Source organism: Chiloscyllium plagiosum, chromosome 13 (assembly GCF_004010195.1).
Source record: "Chiloscyllium plagiosum isolate BGI_BamShark_2017 chromosome 13, ASM401019v2, whole genome shotgun sequence".
Taxonomy (NCBI): Eukaryota; Metazoa; Chordata; class Chondrichthyes; order Orectolobiformes; family Hemiscylliidae; genus Chiloscyllium; species Chiloscyllium plagiosum.
Genome location: NC_057722.1, coordinates 51,986,938 through 52,006,551, shown reverse-complemented (window position 1 = coordinate 52,006,551; position 19,614 = coordinate 51,986,938). Strand labels below are relative to the sequence as shown.

The 19,614-nt window shown below is 39.8% G+C and overlaps 1 protein-coding gene across 1 annotated transcript in view; it reads left to right on the top strand.

Moving 5' to 3' along the window:
• Nucleotides 1-11,434, top strand: part of prss56 (serine protease 56) — a 64,754-nt gene extending 53,320 nt beyond the window's left edge. The window contains exons 14-17 of the mRNA XM_043702383.1: nucleotides 271-409; nucleotides 2,018-2,107; nucleotides 5,718-5,824; nucleotides 9,107-11,434. Of these exons, the coding sequence (XP_043558318.1) occupies nucleotides 271-409; nucleotides 2,018-2,107; nucleotides 5,718-5,824; nucleotides 9,107-9,280 (510 nt within the window). The 3' untranslated portion in view covers nucleotides 9,281-11,434. The remainder of the gene's footprint in view (nucleotides 1-270; nucleotides 410-2,017; nucleotides 2,108-5,717; nucleotides 5,825-9,106) is intronic.
• Nucleotides 11,435-19,614: the final 8,180 nt, after the last annotated feature.

Genomic DNA, 19,614 nt, shown 5'->3' with positions numbered 1-19,614 from the left:
TGAACACAAATAATTCTACAAGTATAGAGTACAGCCAGTATCTGGCAACATTGTAAATTTTATAGACACTAGGTTTATAGCATGCAAGACGGATAGGTCTGCCTTGGCACTGCTAGTGTTGGTTTTCCTCATCCCATTTCCTTTTCTTTTCCCTCTATTATTTCCTAACTCTTCATTATTCCTTTTAAGTGGTAAATGGAGTGGTTATTCATCACAAGATGTTTGTGAAGGATGTTTGCCAATATTTTATTTTAAAATTCCAAAAAACAGATGGAATCACTGAAAGGAGATCTTCAACGTCTGTTGAGGAGCTTGAGCTCCCAGCCTGAGATAGATGAGATACTATCCTATATGCAGAAAATTCCAAATGAAGCAGAGAGTTTGTCTCCAACACTTTTGAAAGATAATGGTATGTTTTAAAAACTTCCAGTCACACTATTTGTTGAACTTAATTCAACAACTCTACATTTACATTCTTTCTCTTTTGTGAGATTGCCTCATCCACATAAAGATAAGATGGTTTGTGAATTTATCAGTCTGTATTATTGTTAGGCAGAAGGAATCAAGTTTGAATACGGCAAATGAGAAATCAGAAATTAAAACTGCACATGCTGGGAAAGGTTAGTACAGGTAGAAGATCCTTTATCTGAACATCCAAAAACCAAAAAGCTTGGAAATCTGAAGGTTTTTCTGAAGTTTTTTTCTCATTAACAAGGTTGTTAATGAGAAGCAAACAGTTGTTAATGGCAAGCAAACAGTTTACCCACTCTATGTGTGTCACTCAGATGTGATGTGAGGGTGTGGCCAAGCACCAACAGGCCTGGGGTTTCTCTGAATGCCCCCAAGTCGACACCCACTCAATGCGTGTCACTCAGATGCGACATGGGGTGGGGGAAGGAGCAAACTTCTTACTTAGAAGTTTGCTCCTCCAGTCAGATTTTTAAAATTTCACCATTAAACTCACTTATTCTGAAAACTGAAAGGTTCCAAATTCCAAAAAACAGCTGGTCCGAGCATTTCAGATAAAGAATTTTCTATCTGTTGATATGCTTATATTTGGGAAGACAGAGAAACAGACTTAACATTTTGTGTCATCACCATAATAGGAATACCAACACCTACAAGTTCCACCAAACCATACAACATCCTGACTTGGACTGTGGTGGTTCACTATTATTGTGTCAAAATCCCTTCCTTACAAACGCTGTGGGTAAAGCAGCCCAATAAGACTGCTCAATACCACTTTCTCCAGAACAATTAGGGTGGGTAAAAAAAGGCTGTCCTAGCCAGCAACACCCACATCCCAAAAATTAATTTGAAAAGGTCAAATGTGACTCTTCTTCAGAGTGAGGTATCAGGACTGTCCACTTAGATTTGACACTTTGTTTTAATAAAGCATGCAAGAGGTTTGCACACATATTAGTGAACTTCAAAAGACTTTATTAAACAAAGGTATTTACAAGGTGTGGTATTGGGCAATATGCCTCTGATGCCCTACAGACCAAAGTTTCAGTTCCATGTGATTTGGCATTATGGTGACATGCTTCCGTTTGCATATACTCAGTGGTTATCCTAACAGGGAAGATAGAATTAACCCTTTACCCTTTGCAGCACACCAACCTGTTACCTAGTTGTAACAGAGTGAGAAATTTTAACCAGAAGAGTGAGGAGACTATCTTTGTCTCATTTGTGTTCTCAGATTTGATGAAGTTAGTCATCCCTCTCTTCAGCTGGAGGACAGTATGGGTTGTTTGGCCTCCTCTCCCAACCAGAATGGTCTCCATCCACTTGTCTTTCGAACCAAGAGAGAAATTGTATAAAGAAAGGTTGTGGTCACTTCTCTGTCCTTTAAACTGCAGAAGTGAAATGACATGAAAGCAAAAGGATTAGCAAGTTTAGTAAAGTTAAATTCAACTCATTTGCTGACTTGAAATAAAAGCCATGGCTTCATTATTTCTGAAAATACTTCAGAAATGCTTATAAAAGAAATATAACTGAAAGCAACTATTTTTAATAGGACTGAATTCATCTAAAAATGACTTGAGGGTGAAGAAACAAGATGATTTAAATGTTGTACCAGACTCTGCAGGGTTTTTGAAAGCCAACGGTGAGTTGTCAATTTGTATACAAACAAACATGTCAGCAAATTTTGAAAGGGATCATCACTTAGAGGAAAAGGTACTTTCACTGAAATTCAAATCTGAATGTAATCTTTGCTTGGGTCTGAGTTGTGAGACTAGCATCAAAGTTAGACATAAACTGGAGAACAACATTAAATGTGAACTTGAGCATGGCTTTTCTACTTAACTGAGAGGGAGGCACAACTAATTAGCCCCTAAAATGCAGGAATATTTGAATTTATTTGTTTTAAAAGCCTTTCTAATCCAATACCTAAATCCTAGAGAACATTGTGGCTCACAAGTGTCAGCCAGTGACCACTTCGCACAGCCTATCCATCTTCCCTTGATAAGGTGAATGGAAATGTCATCATCATGTTTACTCCATGTCACACACCACTGGGATTTCACCATCCTTTTATCTTTGTTGGATTAAAATCCCGAAAATTCTTAAAAATAAATGATATTGTGATATCATCAACATGAACCACATTGCCTTGCCAGTTATGTCTACATCCTCAGAATTCTTAGAATTAAACAGTTATTTTCCATTTAACACCTCTAATCATTGTTCAATCTAAAGACAAATTCTGCACATAGCCAAAGGCCAATGCTGTGAATAAAAAGATTATATATTGGCAATAAAAGTGGCAAGACCAGACGGCTGAACTGGGTGGGTCAGTTGAGTCAACGGCAGTAGGTGCCAATCTTGTCAGGTCAGATCAGTGAGCCAGTGGTGGTGGGTTGGGGCCAGGTTCAGGGGCAGAGAGTTATTGAATCAGTGGGTCAGGTTGGGATCGAGGGTAGTGAGAGGTTAGCTGAGGAGGGTCAGGTTGGATGGATACATTGGGGATCGGATTAAGCATGGTCAGGCCGGGAGGGTTGGTAGCAACTGGATTCAGTGGAGTTGGATCAACGGAAGAGGATGGGCAGTGGTGGGGGGGTGGTTGGTGGGGATGATTGGGCCCACCTGAGTCAGGCTGGGAAAACATTGGCTCCAAAAGGATTGAGTCAGGCACAATGGTGGTTGGACGTAGGGAAGGATAACATTTAGAGGAGTATTAATGGTGTGTCAGGGACCTCTTTAGCAGTTACCCATAAGTTAGACAAGTTTTAAATCCTCTACCTTTTCCTGGGTTATTGTTAAGCTTAATTGTCAGAGCCCTCTGGAACCTTCAACAATGACGGGCTATTTCAGATGATTATCGATGTAGGGGAATTAATCATTGGAACATTCAATTTCCTTCGGAGTCAGCTGCAAAGGAAATTCTGCTTGGTATTAACATGCATTGCCATTCCAAGCTGCTCCAGCTGTTATCTGCCCATTGGAATTTCTAGGCCAGTCACTTAAATAGTTAAGAAAGAACTGACTTAAAACAATATATTTCTTTCCATACTTCAGCATCAACTAAGATGAATAGGTTATTTCACATGTAAAGTGAAAATAAATAAACAAGTGAGGTGTTAAAGAAAAGCAGGTTTAACTGATAAATTTAGGTGAAAAAGAGTGAGCAGAGGTTTGCGTGAAGCATAAACACTGCACAGACCAATTAGACCAAATAATTGATCCAGTTTTGCATATTTTGTGGAATTTGATAACTACCAAGAACTGCTGATAGTTCACAATATTTTTTGTGATTTGTAACAGATGTTGGTTGACCAACCAGATAAATGTGTCATTTCTGCAAGAATGGGTATAGCTATAAGATCAGAAGTTGTAGGAGCTGGAGGAGACAATTCAGCTCAGTCATTGGGTCTGTTCCATCATTCAATGGGATCATAGCTGATCTGATAATCCTCAAACCCACTTTCCTGCCTTTTCTCCATAACTCCTGGTTACTTTACTGATTGAAAATCCATCTATCTCAGCCTTGAATATATTTAATGACCCAGCCTCAACAGAATTCCACAGATTCACAAATCTGTGAGAGAAGAAACTCCCCCTCATCGCTGTCTTAAATGTCCAACCCATTATTCTGAGATTATGCCCTCTGATGCTAGACTCTCCCACAAGAGAAAACAACATTTCTACATTTACCCTGTCAAGTTCCCTAAGAATCTAAGATGTGTCAATAATGACTTCTCTCATTCTTTTACATTCCAACAAGCCAGGCCCAATCTACTCAACGTGTCCTCACAGGACCATCTGTATCAGCCCAGTGAACTTTCTTTGAACCGCATCCAATACTCATATAGGGGTCCCTAAACTGTTCACACTATTCCAGCTATGTTCTGACCAGTAGCCTGTATAATGGCTAGTTCGTGATGCAGATTGACACCAAACAGCACAGGATCAGTTCCCATACCAGCTGAATTCACCATGAAGGTTCCATCTTCTCAACCTTGCCCTTTGCCTGAGGTGGGGTAACCCTCAGGTTAAACTTACCAGCAGTCGTCTTTCTCTAATAAGATATTAGCCTGATGGTCCTCTGGGACTATGGTGACTTTACCTTTATAGTTTCAGCAAAACCTGGGTTTAGATCAGAGTGGTGCTGGAAAAGCATAGCAGGTCAGACAGCATCTGAGGAGCAGGAAAATCGATGTTTCGGGCGGTGCTGAGCTGGAAGGTTGGAACTGGGGTAAGGTGGGGGGGAGTATTAGGAAACTGGTGAAGTTTCAGCACAACCTCCCTACCTTTAAACTCCATTCCATTTGCAATAAATGTCAACATTTTATTTGCTTTCCCTAATACCATCTGAAATTGGATACAAGTTCTTTGTGATTCATGGGAAAGGACTCAAATCCCTCTGTTCTATTGCTTTCTGCCACCTTTCTTAATATAAATAATATTCAGCTTCTCTATCCTTCCTGACAATGGACATTACTTGGCATTTTCCCACAATATATTCCACCGGCCAAGTATTTGCCCACTCACTTAACCTATCTATATCCTTCAGACTATTTTGGTCATCCTCACCACTGGCCTTCCCATCTACTTCTGTCATTTGCAAACTTGGCTATAGGTACTTTCACTTTCCTATTCTATTTGTAAGTGATTGTGATTTCAGCACTGACCCCAGTGGCACACCACACGTTACAAATTGTCATCCTCAAAATACCTCTCTCATCTCAACTCTGTCTTCTATTAGTTAGCCAATCCTTTATCCATGCTAATATACTGTCTACAATATTATGAACTCTTTTCATATTAAGTTGCCTAATGTGTGGCATCTTATGAAGGGAGTGAAAATCTTAATGTATTATATGTAATGTTTCCCCTTTATCCATCATTCTTGTTATCTCAAAAGAATTCCAGCAACTTTGTTAGGCATGTAACCTCTCTCATGAAGCCACGTTGATTCTGCTTTATCATGTTGAGCATTTCTAATCATCACATTTCTAATCATCACATTCTTTATAATAGACTCTAAGATAACTAGTCTTTTTCTCTTGGTGTTACATTAGCAGGTTGTCAATTCTGTGTCTTTTCCAGAATATCAGGATTTCAAGGATCCTAGGATGCATCCCATCAGGTCTAAGGGACTTATTAGCCTTTGATACCATTAGTTTTCCTCTCACATTTTCACTAGAGATAATTGGTGTACTCTCCCATTTGAGTCAGTAACAAAGAATAATCATTTTAATTTTTTCACTGTTTAGATTGTCAGAGCATCAATGAATCACTGTTTAATGTCAGTTTATTGATGGATGAATATAAATGGATTCTATCTATACCAACAGAGAAATTGTCAATGAGATTTCAAGAGGTATGTATCAATTTTAATGCATAAAAGCTTTAATTGACAGGATTTATATGTACAAATTAAAATTTGAAATATTCATGAGTTTTTCCTGTTAATGTGAAATGGTAAAGAACTCCTTGAACATGGAGGGATATAAATTACAGCCTATTTTCTGCCAAATGTGTGGCTCTCCATGTCTTCTCAGGGCTTACGATTTAAGCACCCATCTAAGTCAAGTGATAGATTTACAGTGGGTAAGCTTAATTCCTGTGACATATATAAGGTCTTGATTAGCATTCCAGCATGATACTGTTCGTCAGATATTGGTCACTTTCTCCACTAAGCCAGATGTTCTAGGTTCAATTCCAGCTCCAGAGACTGTGGTATGGAGGGACTGCTGCATTGTTGAAGGTAGCATTTCCACAAGGGATGTCAGAGCAAGGTCCCCTCAAACAAAAATAAACGATTCTGTGATATTATTCAAAATAACAGTGAAGATGTTACATCCAATATCCTGAGCAATACTCATCCTTCAACTAACTATAACTGATATTATAGTCACCATTAAATTGTTAATTCTGGCACTGCCCTGTGTTTAGATTGGCAGCTATGTTCTTAAATTACATCAGTAAATCCACTTGAAAAGCACTTAATTGTGAAGTATTTTTGGACATCCTCTGATTTTCTATCTAAAGTATTTTCTGTTACTGGGTCTAGTGTACCTTACACACTCCATCCAGTATCAACTGAAGAGGATTTCTGCAGGTAAGTTTTCATTTACATTTGTAGGGCCAAGAGCAGCATAAATGGACAGCCTGTGAACCCTACAGCAAGTGAATGCCCTCCCCAAAACCTGCAAACATACCTCCCCCCTCACCTCTATCCAAGATCCAAAACGATCCTTCAACATCCGACAGAGATTTACCTGTACCCCCACACATGTCATCTACTGCATCCGTTGCACCCGATGTGGTCTCCTCTACTTTGGGGAGACAGGACGCCAATTTTCAGATTGTTTTAGAGAACATCTCTGGAACACCCACACCAACAATCCCACCGCCCTGTAGCTAAACTTTAACACCCCCTCCCACTCTGCCAAAAACATGCACGTCCTAGGCCTCCTCCATTGCCAAACCCTAACCACCTGATGCCTGGAGAAAGAATGCCTCATCTTGCATCTTGTGACCCTCCAATCACACAGGATCAATGTGGATTTCACCACCAGTTTCCCCATTTCCCATCTCCCCACTTTATCCCAATCCCAACCTCCTTACTCAGCATCGCCCTCTTGAACTGTCCTGCCTGTCCATCTTTCTTCCAACCTATCTGCATCACCCTCCTCTCCAACTTATCACTTTCACCTCCACCTTCATCTACCTATTACATTCCCAAATACCTCTCCCCCAGCCCCACTCACCCTCCCATTTATCTCTCAGTCCCCTTGGCCCACAAGCCTCATTCCTGATGAAGGGCTTATGCCCAAAATGTCAACTCTCCTGCTCCTCGGATACTCCCTGACCGGCTGTGCTTTTCCAGCACTATGCTCTATGACATCATAGCTCTCACTCAAGAAGCTGGACACCATCTATGAAAACCATTCTGCTTTACTTGCACCCCATCCCTCATTTTAAGCATTCACCTACTCCATTACTGATGCACAATGGCCACAGTGTGTGCCATCCACAAGGTGCACTATAGCAATTCACCTTTAACAGCACCTCCCAAATCTATGAATTCTACCATCTAGAACATTGTGGTGGGAAAACCATAACCTACAATTTCCTCTGCAAATCACAACCCTTCATGACTAGAAAATATGTCACCTCACCATGTCACTGGGTCAAAATCCTGGAACCCTTCCTCACAGTTCTACATATATCAATACCTCAGACAGTAGCTGTAAAGGAAGGCAACTCATTATCACCTTCTTAAAGGAGTATAGTGAAACCTCGATTATCCAAATATTGGATTATCCGAAGGAGATCTTGAGGTCCCGACAGAAACATTACATCAAAGACGTGTTTCTAACACTGATCGCGTCTTTAGGTTACAGTGATTAAAAGTGCACTCAGTGCTGCCAAAAACAATCCTAGACTGATGGGAGCGCAGGCTCCGTCTCTAAATGACGGACCTCCCGCCCTCTTTCTCTCCCCACATTTTCCCTGGAATTCTACACAGGGGTGTACCCTAAACCACCCCTTCCCCAGATAATCTCTCAACATTGTCCTGTACAGGGCAAAGGTGGAACCTGTCAAAAAGTTGCAGTAAAGTGTGCGTGTCTGTGTGTATATACACACTATTTGCAGACTCACCTTCCAAAAGGCAGTAGCAGCAGCAGTAGCCTTGTTGTTGGCGTCCAGTCCGGCTGCCCCGGAGAGGGGGTGGACGTTGTTGGATGGGGTGGGGGTGGGGTGGGTGTCGGTGTTGGACGGGGACAGGCGGAGGGGCAGTGTTGGATGGGTTGGGGGCGGGGGCTCACGCACAGTGTGCTGCTGCCTAGTCTGAACAGGGAGCAGACTTTACAGAAAACTCTGAGCCCCAGAGGAAAGGCATTGAATCGATTAACCAAATAAATCGATGATCCGAACGAAACAGTGCAAGCTCATCTCTTTTGGATAAATAGAGGTTCCTGTATATTAAGAATGGGCAATAAATGCTGGCCTTCCTAGCTACACTCATGTCCCATGAACAAATTCAAAGCAAAACGTTGTCTAATGCATACAAACCATGTATTTAAATACTGACACATGGCACTGTATTGTATCATGGCATCGAGTGAATTATAATTATCCTCACTGTACATTCTGTTAGTTTATATATTCATCATTTTGTCTTTCATCACTTATAACAAGCTCAAAACAATCAAATATACTTTCCCTTATACCCACTCCTTTTCAGATTTTGGATTAGTGGTGCTGGAAGAGCACAGCAGTTCAGGCAGCATCCGAGGAGCAGCAAATCCTTTTCAGAGGCTACCTTCCTCTCAGATCTCTTGCTTTTTCTTCTATCATCATGATTTCTTCTTGCTCATCATCTGGCACCTTTCCATTGCCATTTATAGCTTTTTTACAGAGTGATAAATGTGTGTATGCACTCTCCTGTGTTATTGTTTCTCTTTTCTAGTAATTTAGCTTTGTCTGATATTTCTACAATCCTAGACTGAATTAGACACTAATCATCTGGCATAGATTCTTGTAGACAATAGCTATGGTTCTCTCAGTCAGTTTTATATTAATTAAATAGCAGTTGATAAATGCATTTTTTGCTCAATCGAACTTTATTTGATGCATTTGTGTTCTTGTCCAGGTTCTGGTAGACATGGCTTCTAAAAATGAGAAAGGGCTGTTTAAGGCACGGGTGAAAGCTATGGTTGGAGATCGGCCTACAACCTTTAACAGTCTGATTGGATTGGAGAATGACTCCTTTTACAGAAGCATGGCACGGGTTATTGGCCAGGGCTTGGATGCTTTACAAACATAGTGCAGTGCTATAAATGGGGTATTTGCAACTCTGTTTCTCTTGTTGGGATTCTGATGTTAACATCCGCGTATGTTTCCAGTAATATGAAAAATTCAACAATGTAGGGAGAATTTACTATATTGTTTTGGTTGCAGCACCTTCACAACTTTTAGCAGTTGGAAAATGAGGAAGGAATTAAAACTTTCATGAAACATTACAAAGCCTTTCACAGAATTACTTTCAAATGCAGTGACTGCTGTGTGGTCAAAAACAATGTACCAACAGGTTTCGTATTAAATTGAAATGTTTGGATTATCTTTTCAAAGATTTTAGAACTTCTCAGTAATGCAGACTCAGTTTTGGAACCTAAAGGAGTAAAGTTAATTATGTTGTTGACCAAAATTCAAAAATGGAATATCTTAAATATCTCGTTTTTGGTCCTGATAAGTTATGAAAAATGTCAACCATAGAAAAGCCACCATAGTCCTGCCTGCTCATTTGAGAGTGACAGCTAGTGGTGAATTTAACCTGAGGGCCATTACTTCAGGCAAGGAGAGAGGTTGAGAATGAGAGTCCTTTATGATAGCTTCAGATGGTATAAGAATTGAACTTAGGCCATTAGCATCATTCTACATTGAAAGGCAGCTATCCAGCCAACTGAGCTAGTCTACCACCCAACAAAACCCATTGGGTAGCCATCAGAAGTTATTTTGCTGGAACACCAATTGTGTTCATTTCTTTAATCACAAAATACATCAGCTGTACAATTATTTGTCACTAGAGATATCTTGTGGGAAGAATTAAGGGAAATGAAGAAATTAATATGGCACAAATTTAAATTTAAATTCAGTTAAATGTCTTTTGTCAGAGCTAGTCTTCAGTATTGTTAGTTTTCCTAAAACAAGTACTGTTACAAGCTTGGTCACCTTGATATGAGAAACATAACTTCATTGTGTGGAGTAAATTTGTGATTAATATATTTTCCCTGCATTTGTACTTAAATACAAGAAATAGTGTGGAAAATAGTTGGTTAAACTTGGTGACTTAGAAGATGATGGGGGATCTTTTGTAGTATGTTTCCAAAATGGTTAATCAACCTCATTCTGTAGAATAACCCTAAATTTTTGACAAACTTCAAATTATTGACTACAAATGGTGAAAAAAAAATCTACCTGCTACTTTAAATTGTAAATGCTTACAACCCACATATTCTGACATTACTAATTTTTCAGATATTTTGGGCTATCTACATTGTACAAATATAACTTCTTGTATATTTATAGTTGGTTGATGAGGTTAATAAGTCAAAATGCATTCAAGTACAATATAGTAACATTAATGTTGGGTTAAAAATTTTTCACTTGTGTTGATCTCAGGCAGAATTGAGGGAGAATAATCATGTTAATGTAAGTGGAATTTTTAAAAGTAGACCTTTTGGGGTGTGTTTGGAAGTTGTCTTCCTTCACCGCAGGACGGACGGACGGACGGACACACACACACACACACACACACCTCCCCAAGACGATTGAAATAGACCATGGTCATGTTGCTCGTCCATCTGCATTTACACCTGAAAATTGCATCAAGTAGACCCCCTCTTCACACCTTAAACTGGCAACCACACTCATGCATTTGAAAATCAGTCAGTTGCTCCACAGATTTCCGATGATCACAGGTAACATATCCAATCGAAGTAGACTCTAAGTCATCAGATCATTAACTCAAAAGGATGTATATATTTGAGCTTCCTCAACAAATACAATCCATAAAACAAGTCAACTTCAATCCTCAAAACAGCTCTGGATTATAGTTTGGTTTTGCCAGAAAATTAGTCCCGGTTTATGGTTTGTTTAGTTTTTATTTTCTTAGAAAGCTGCTAAATTCTTGTCACTTTGAGAAATTTTGAAGTAGTAAATGCAATAGTCAGCACAGGCTGGCAGCGCAGGGCAATGTTTCTCAAAGCATTTCTGCCTTTTGTAAAAAAAAACTGTGTATATAAATATGTATAAATGGTACTTATCCATTCTATTGTTGATAGATTGAAGTGCAACATGACAGAATCACTGCTGCTATGATGGTATTGCTGTGAAGACACTTATTTATTATTTGTTCAATGTATTTGATGCAATTTCTTTACATTTGTGCTGAAAAGCCATCATAACTGAAAATAAAGGGGTTAGTAAAGCAAATGTCCTCAGTCTTGATAATTTAATTGACCTTGAATTTCACCCAGACCAAACTTGATTATTCCTTAAAATAATGCTGCCATCTCATTTTGCCACTGACTTGCATTTATATAGCTTTGTGTCGTGGGAACCATATCCAGATGCCTTACAGAGGAGACAATAGGCAAACAAATTACTTTGCAGCATAGTAGGAATGTTTATTGAAAGTTTAGCTCCAGATTTGGATATTGAAAAAGTTTCTTCAGCTGTGAAGGAAGTTAGAGAGCTTTTCATTCAGAACAGGGGTTACAGATTCTCATTTATTCTCCACTCTATTGACTCTGGAGTAGTTGGATTTGATCAAGAAGAGTGAGGTGCACTGATGATTGACAGTCAAGCCAGATTTGGTGGTGGACAAGATTGGTTGTTCATCAGAATTTATGGAGTACACTTATTCCAGGAACTCCATAATTTGGAGGGTCTATGTAGTGATTGGAACCAGATTGACATTATCGAATGCAAGGTCATTGATTGGAGGCCAAATCTGGAAAGCCCTGACTGACTAATATAACCAGATGAGAATCTCCTCAGTTGAGGACTGACTCTGAGCTGGCTGGAAATAAATATAACCAGGTGAGAATCTCCTCAGTTTAGGCGACAACTTCAAGCTGACTGGCTGCAGCCAGTGTGCTGTGCACAAGTAAATAAGGGGTGACTTTGTGATGGGATACCAGCTTCTGTGCAGTTATTTCATTCTGATTAAGTGGGGATGCAGATTTCAAAGACTGAAATAGGAAAGCAACTTAAAGAAGCAATATGCATTTTATTTTTCATCTCAGAGAAAATCCATCACGCTGCATATGTCATCACATTAAATGGCATGTATAAAGGATATGACAACACATATTTGGATAAGTTTGCTTTTACAAACATTCCTGCAAGGAAATGTAGAAGACTGAGCACAGTACGGGCACTGGAATCTTGAAATCAAGAATTTTCGTGGAAGCTTTTTTTTATACTTCTACTAATGTACAACCAGGACTAAATTGTGAATGTAATTTACTTTTTTATTTCAGATCTAGCTGATCTGAGATGTGATCAGGATCCCCATTACCTATCTGCACTATAGGGATTCTATGGTTCTATGATTATTTTCCAATTGATACAAATCCTGCCATCAGATACAGAAAAAAAATCTAATCCATCTCTTTCTTGACTTTGTTGTTTTCTCTGTATATCTAATTAGTCATGAGGGGAAAATGCTGTTGCAGAAGAAAACTCTCGTTTGTACCTATCACTGTCTTCACTTTGATAGAATTCAGTCTATTTGTCCCATAGCTGAAAGACTGTTATTAAAATACATTAATAATCTAATGCTATTTTATTTTATCTTCATTTAGGAACAAAGGATCAGCAGTGGGCCATTCAGCCCCTTGATCCTGTATTACAATTCATTGAGATCATGGCTGATCTGCGGCCTAATTCCATATACCTGTTTTTTGGCCCAAGTCCCTAGTAAAGTCATACAGCATGGAAACAGATTGGCATGGACAAGTTGGACTGAACAATCAGTTTCTCAAACTAAACAGACTCAATCTGCTGGTATTTGGCCCTGTAAACATTTCCTATTCATGTATCTGTCCAAATGTCTTTTAAATGATGTAAGTGTACCTGCATTTACCACTTCCTATGGCAGTTCATTCCCCATGCATACAAACTACAAATACTTTTACTTAACAATCAGTTAGCTATCTCAGATTTAAAATTAACAGGTGACGCAGCATCAACTACCATTAGTGGAAAAGAGTTCCAAATCTCTACTACCCTGTGTTTAGAAGCAAAACCAGAAATGGCTGGAAAAGCTCAGGTCGAGCAGCATCCATGGAGAGAAGTCAGAGTTAACATTTTGGGTTAAGTGACCCTTCCTCAGAACTGATGGTAGCTAGGAAAATGTCAGTTTATATGCAGAAGGTAGGGCAGTGTGGAGGGGAGTTGGGGTGGGGGGAGGGTTAGGGAGTAAATGATAGGTGGGGATGGAGCCCAAAGAGAGGGAAGAACAGTTGGACAGATAGTAGATAACAATCTGGCTAGAAAAGGTAACTATTAATGGGGACTGTTAGTGGCTAACAATGGTTTGTGTATAATAGCAGGCTGTGTCAACAAGACCTGATGTGTGGGTGTTGGGCTAAGGACATTGGAAACCTCAAGCCCAAAAGTTACTGAACTCAATATTGAGTCCAGAAGGCTGTAGGGTCCCCAAGTGGAAAATGAGGTACTGTTCTTCCAGCTATGCTGAGAAACGTTGAAGCACTGTAGCAAGCCTGAGACAGAGATGTTGGCCAGGGAATAAAGGTGGTGTGTTGAAGTGGCAGGCAACTGGAAACTCAGGGATTTTTTTTGCAGACATACACCATAGGTCTATGGTTCGTTCTCCAGTGTGAAGGAGACCACATGTAGTAGACTAGATTGTGTGAAATGCAGCTAAAACGCTGCTTCACTTGGAAGGTGTATTTGGGCTCTTGGATACTGAGGAAGGAGGAAGCAAATGGGCAGGTGTTACAACTTCAGCAGTTTCAGGGGAAGGTGCCGTGAGGCTGTGGGGGTTTGTTGGGAATGAAGGAAGAGTGGACCAGGGTCCCACGAAGGGAATGGTCCTTGCAGAAGGCTGAGAAAGGAGGGGAGGAGAATGTGTGTCTGGTAGTAGCATCTCATTGGAGGTGGCAGAAATGGCAGCTAATGACACTCTGGAAGTGAATGCTGGAGTGGTGCTGGTAGGTGAGGACAAGGGGGATCCTATTGCTGTTGCAGGATGCAAGAGAGGGGATAAGGGCTGAAGTGTGGGAGAGGTTGGACCTGGCTGAGGGCCCTGTAAACAATGGTGTTGTGTGTAGAAATATTTCTTAACATCTCTCCTGTATGGTCTGGCCCTACATTTTAGACTATATCCCTTGGTTCTAGAATCCCCATCCAGTGGGGACAGTTTGTCTTTATATACCCTGTCATTTCATGTTAATATCTTAAGGATTTATAAATTCTAAATAAAAATCAGACTAATTTGTATAATCTCTCCTCATAATTTAATCCCTGAAGTCCAGGCAAAATTCTTGTAAACCTGATTTGTACTCCCTCCAGGCCTTTTTAATATATCCTTCCTAATGTGTGGTGCTGAGATCTGCTCATAGTACTCTCAGTGGGGACAAACCAGGGTTTTGAGTTTCTGCAACATAACCTCTGCTTCCTTATCCTCCAGATAATTTTTTGTTGTGTCTTTCCGAAGAACTTAACAAAACTCATTGCAGCTGTGAATGATTAAAATGCCAGACTCTATGATTTCAAACCTGAACCATTTGAGTTAGGAATAATATTATGATCAATTCTGTTAAAAATCACCCTGTAGTTTAATCTACAGTCTGTAAAACCTTTCCAACTAAATTCCACAATCAAATTAGACATATTAGAATCCCTACAGTATGGAAGCAGGCCATTCAGCCCATCAAGTCCACACCAACCCTCCAAAGAGCATCTCACTCAGACCTCCTCTCCCCCCCACCCCCCTTACCCTATCTCTGCATTTTCCATGGCTAACCTACACAACGCTGGACACTATGGCAATTTATCAATTTAGACAATGTGAGAAGATTCACCAAAACCAACAAGAATTAAACATAAGTTATTAACCTTCAATATGAAAAGTCCTAACATCAGTATGTTTTTCCTAATTATATGTTGCTATAATTTTGATTGTAAGAGTTTACTGCAATCTACAATTGAATAATGTTCCAGCCTGGTTGATCCCAGAAGAAGGGCCCAGACCAAACCCCATGATTGGAATTATATGGCTCAAGCATATAAATAGAAATAATTAACTTGAATTCTGTTGTAACAAACTATATTTGACATCAAAAACATTTGAGAATTCACAATAATGAATAAAATGTTCTATGAACAGGTTGAAGAAAATGCAATGATATTAGAACCAGATTCACTCAAGAAATGAATATTGATACAATCTTACGTAAAGCTATCACTATCGTAGATCACTGCAGGATCAGAATTATTGCATGCAAGTAGAATATTATTTAATGTTTCGATTTTCATGTTTGTAAAATTTTATCCTTGTGGGCAGGATAATTGCTCATCATGTAACATAAAAGAGTGATAGGAAAAACTGTTTTGGGAACTTAGATTGACAGGAACAGCAGATTCACATGTATATAAATAAATGCCTGGAATTTCCGTGCTGAATGTGTGCAAGCATCTCACTTTCAAATGAAGTATTGCTATCTAGATGTGGCTTCCTTGTATAATTTCACTTCCGATTGAAGTTATATGCTACAGTGATAATGCCTAAGTGACAGGCTTCTTATGTTCTGAACAGTAAAAATAATCTGATTCTTGATGTTAATGTCTATAATGTGGTTAATATATTGTAAGATAACAGGATGTGTATACACACAGGTCATTAGTCAATTTGAATCATCCATCTGGAAAAAAACTATCCATTCGCAAAATCTATTAGTTCCTTAACTTATATGTATTCAGGCTTTTGCTTTTATGGAATACAATGCTTCAGCATGGAATTATGCAGTCCAGTAGGTGGCCATTCATTCTATCATGTCTGTACTAGCTCTTTGAAAGAGCTATCTAGTTATTACCAAACAGCTGCTCTTTAGCCATTTCACTGCAAGTGTATCATTTTTGACTTTTTAAAGTTTGTTCTGACCAGTAAGAATAAATCAAATTATTATGCACCTGGAGTCAAGTAAGGACAGCAGATTCATTTCCCTGTGTTAAGGACCAGACCAAACCCCTCAAAATATTTTAAGAAGGCAGCCTAGACCCTGACTTCTCCTTATTTTTAAGGCAAATATAAATGTAAATGTGATTGGTCAAACTACTCAACATTAACCAAGAAAACAATTTATTTAAAAACTAGAGTTAAAATACAAGCAAAACAAATAAGAACTCAGAATAACAACTCTGTTGGAAAACTTAACCAAGGAATAGATACAGTAATTATTAATTAAATGTTCCAATATTGTAATATCCCATAAACACCTCCTTGGGAAAAAGAAAGGCAAATTAAAAAAAACAGATTTGTCTGACAGGTAACCAGCAGCAGAAAGAAACCCCAGCTTCTAGCTGTAACTGAGAAAGGGATAAAATAGTTTCTACTTCTTCAAGCCCAAAACAGCAACTACTTAAAGCTAAACCTAAAAACTAAAATAAAACTAGAAATCCTGGTCTGAAAAAGCTGGGTACACCCATCTAGGCTGCCTCCATTGTTCCAATTTTTTAAAAAAACCCTAGGCCTCATAAACTGTTTACACCAGTGGTTTTGATAGACTGCTCAACACCTTTGCCTTACAACCTCACTTCAAACAAAAGGAGGAAGTAACTTCTTAAAGCCACCTCATAACCATACCTGTAACACTTAACAATGGTCACCATTTGACCAGCTTTTCATGAATTCAAATTTCACCTACTGGTGAAATTTGCTTTGTTGGGATTCAAACCCAAAATCACCAGAACATTAATCTAAACCTCTGAATTACGAGTCCACTGCCTTCCCTTAATGTCTAATTCCCTCTTGAAATTTTCTATTTAATCTGGTTCTATCTCCCTTTCAGTGAGTAAGTTGCAAATTAAGGAGGAATCAATGTTTGTTAGCTGTCTTGTTGACAGACAACTTGCCTCATTAATATTAATATTTGTATCTTACCAAACAAGCCGGACTTGAAAATTCAAAATGGAAACCAGAACAGTTACCTGGCCGATGCAGCTTGCTGTTTGCTCCAAACAACTTCCATGTTGATTGCAACCAAACTGCAGCCGAGGGCATGATCCACGGGCAGTAGCCACATGCACGCCTCATTCACAGACATTGGCATGTCTCAGATACTAATCTCTCATCATCATCATGGGATCTCTGCTATATACATGTAAACCATTTCGGAAGCACAGACCTGTTCTGCAGGGTACACCAATAGTGAGTATTGAAAGGCTGCTGTAAGGACTTATTGTACACAGGGATAGATACTCAGATCAAGTATTGGGCCAGGCTTCATTTCAAAGCTGCCCACTTGGTCTTTTAGCATCTTCTCACTTAACATCTATCTGCATGCTTGCAGCATCTCTTGCCTGGTAGCATGTTCCCACTTCAGCCAGAGCTGAAGGCTATCATTACTGCTGTACTGAAGTGTTTTTCTGTGCAGCTACACAGATTGGTTGCTTGTGCTGGTCAATAGGTACGTTTCCATGGAAGGGGGACTGGGACCCATCTTGATAAGTGATACACGAACATCTATCTAACAACAACAGCATTTGCCAGCTGCCTGTCTACTTTGTATGTTCAGACAACCAAAGGACCATGCCAGAAGCTGCTGGGGCTCGTCCTCTCTCCAGTTAAATAGAGGCCACTTTTGATTGGATCCTGTTACTAATCAGTCATAAGCACAGTCTGTGCACAGTCCAGGAGCTTGATGTCTGACTGGGATGCTCATGGTCACTATATCAGTCAGACTACAGTCCAGTGTGTGGGCAATAGTCAATCCTGTAGGTTCAACGTAAGCAGGGTGGGGAATCATGTACTGTCAGTTGGGAAGCTGCAAACATAGCAGTCAGAGTCTGAGCAAATAAGGACCTGGGGAACTGACTGTTGATACTTCAGGTAGATTCAAGTTTCACAACATCCTTCCAATAGTAAGGAGACCAGAATTGCACGCAATATTCCAAAAGTGGCCTAACCAATGTCCTGTACAGCTGCAACATGACCTCCCAACTCTTGTACTCAGTACTCTGACTAATAAACAAAAGCACACCAAACGCCTTCTTCACTATCCTATCGACCTGCAACTCCACTTTCAAGGAACTATGAACTTGCACTCCAAGGTCTCTTTGTTCAGCAACAGTCCCTAGGACCTTATACACAATGGTAAGTCCTGCCCTGATTTGCCTTTCCAAAATGCAGCACCTCACATTTATCCAAATTAAACTCCATCTGCCACTCCTCAGCCCATTGGCCCATCTGATCAAGATCCCGTTATACTCTGAGGTAACCTTCTTTGCTGTCCACTACACCTCCAATTTGGGTGTCATCTGCAAGCTTACTAACTATACCTCCTATCTTCACATCTAAGTCATTTATATAAATGATGAAAAGCAGTGGACCCAACACCAATCCTTGTGGCACAACACTGGTCACAGACCGCCAATCTGAAAAGTAACCCTCGACCACCACCCTCTGTCTTCTACCTTTGAGCCAGTTCTGTATCCAAATGGCTAGTTCTCCCTGTATTCCACAAGGTCTAACCTTGCTAACCAGTCTCCCTAGTTGCTAATGGTAAAATTATTGGTAAGTGTAGATGAGCAGAGAAATCTCAGCCTCCATGTACATAGATCCCTGAAATTTGCCACCCAGGTTGATAGGGTTTTTAAGGCATATAACGTGTTAGTTTTTATTGGAAGAGGGATTGAGTTTCGGAGCCACGAAGTCATGCTGCAGCTGTACAAATTCTGGTGCAGTCACACTTGGAGTATTGCATACAGTTCTGGTCACCACATTTAGGAAGGATGTGGAAGATTTGGAAAGGGTTCAGCGGAGATTTACTGGGATGTTGCCTGGTATGAAGGGAAGATCTTATGAGGAAAGGCTGAGGGATATGAGGCTGTTTTCGACAGAGAGACGGTTGAGAGGTGACTTAATTGAGACGTATAAGATAATCAGAGGGTTAAATAGGGTGAACAGAGAGTCTTTTTTCTAGGATGGTGATGGCTAGCACAAGGGGTCTTAACTTTAAATTGAGGGATAGATATAGGACAGATGTCAGAGATAGTTTCTTTACTCAGAGAGTAGTAGGGGCTTGGAATACACTGCCTGTAACAGTAGTAGACTCGCCAACTTTCAGGGCATTTAAATGGTCATTGGATAACATATAGATGAAAATGGAATAGTGTAGGATAAATAGGCTTCAGACATGGTTGACATGGCCAGTGCAACATTGAGGGCTGAAGGGCCTATACTGTGCTGTAATGTTCTGTGTTTTTTCATGAGGAACCTTGTCGAATGCCTTACTGAAGTAAATCAGTTAGCACCATCCAGACCTTCAGCAAAATCTTCAGCTGTGTTCCCTTATATTACAATCAACAAGCACACTTTTGCACTGGAATATAAAAATGCAATGATTTGCT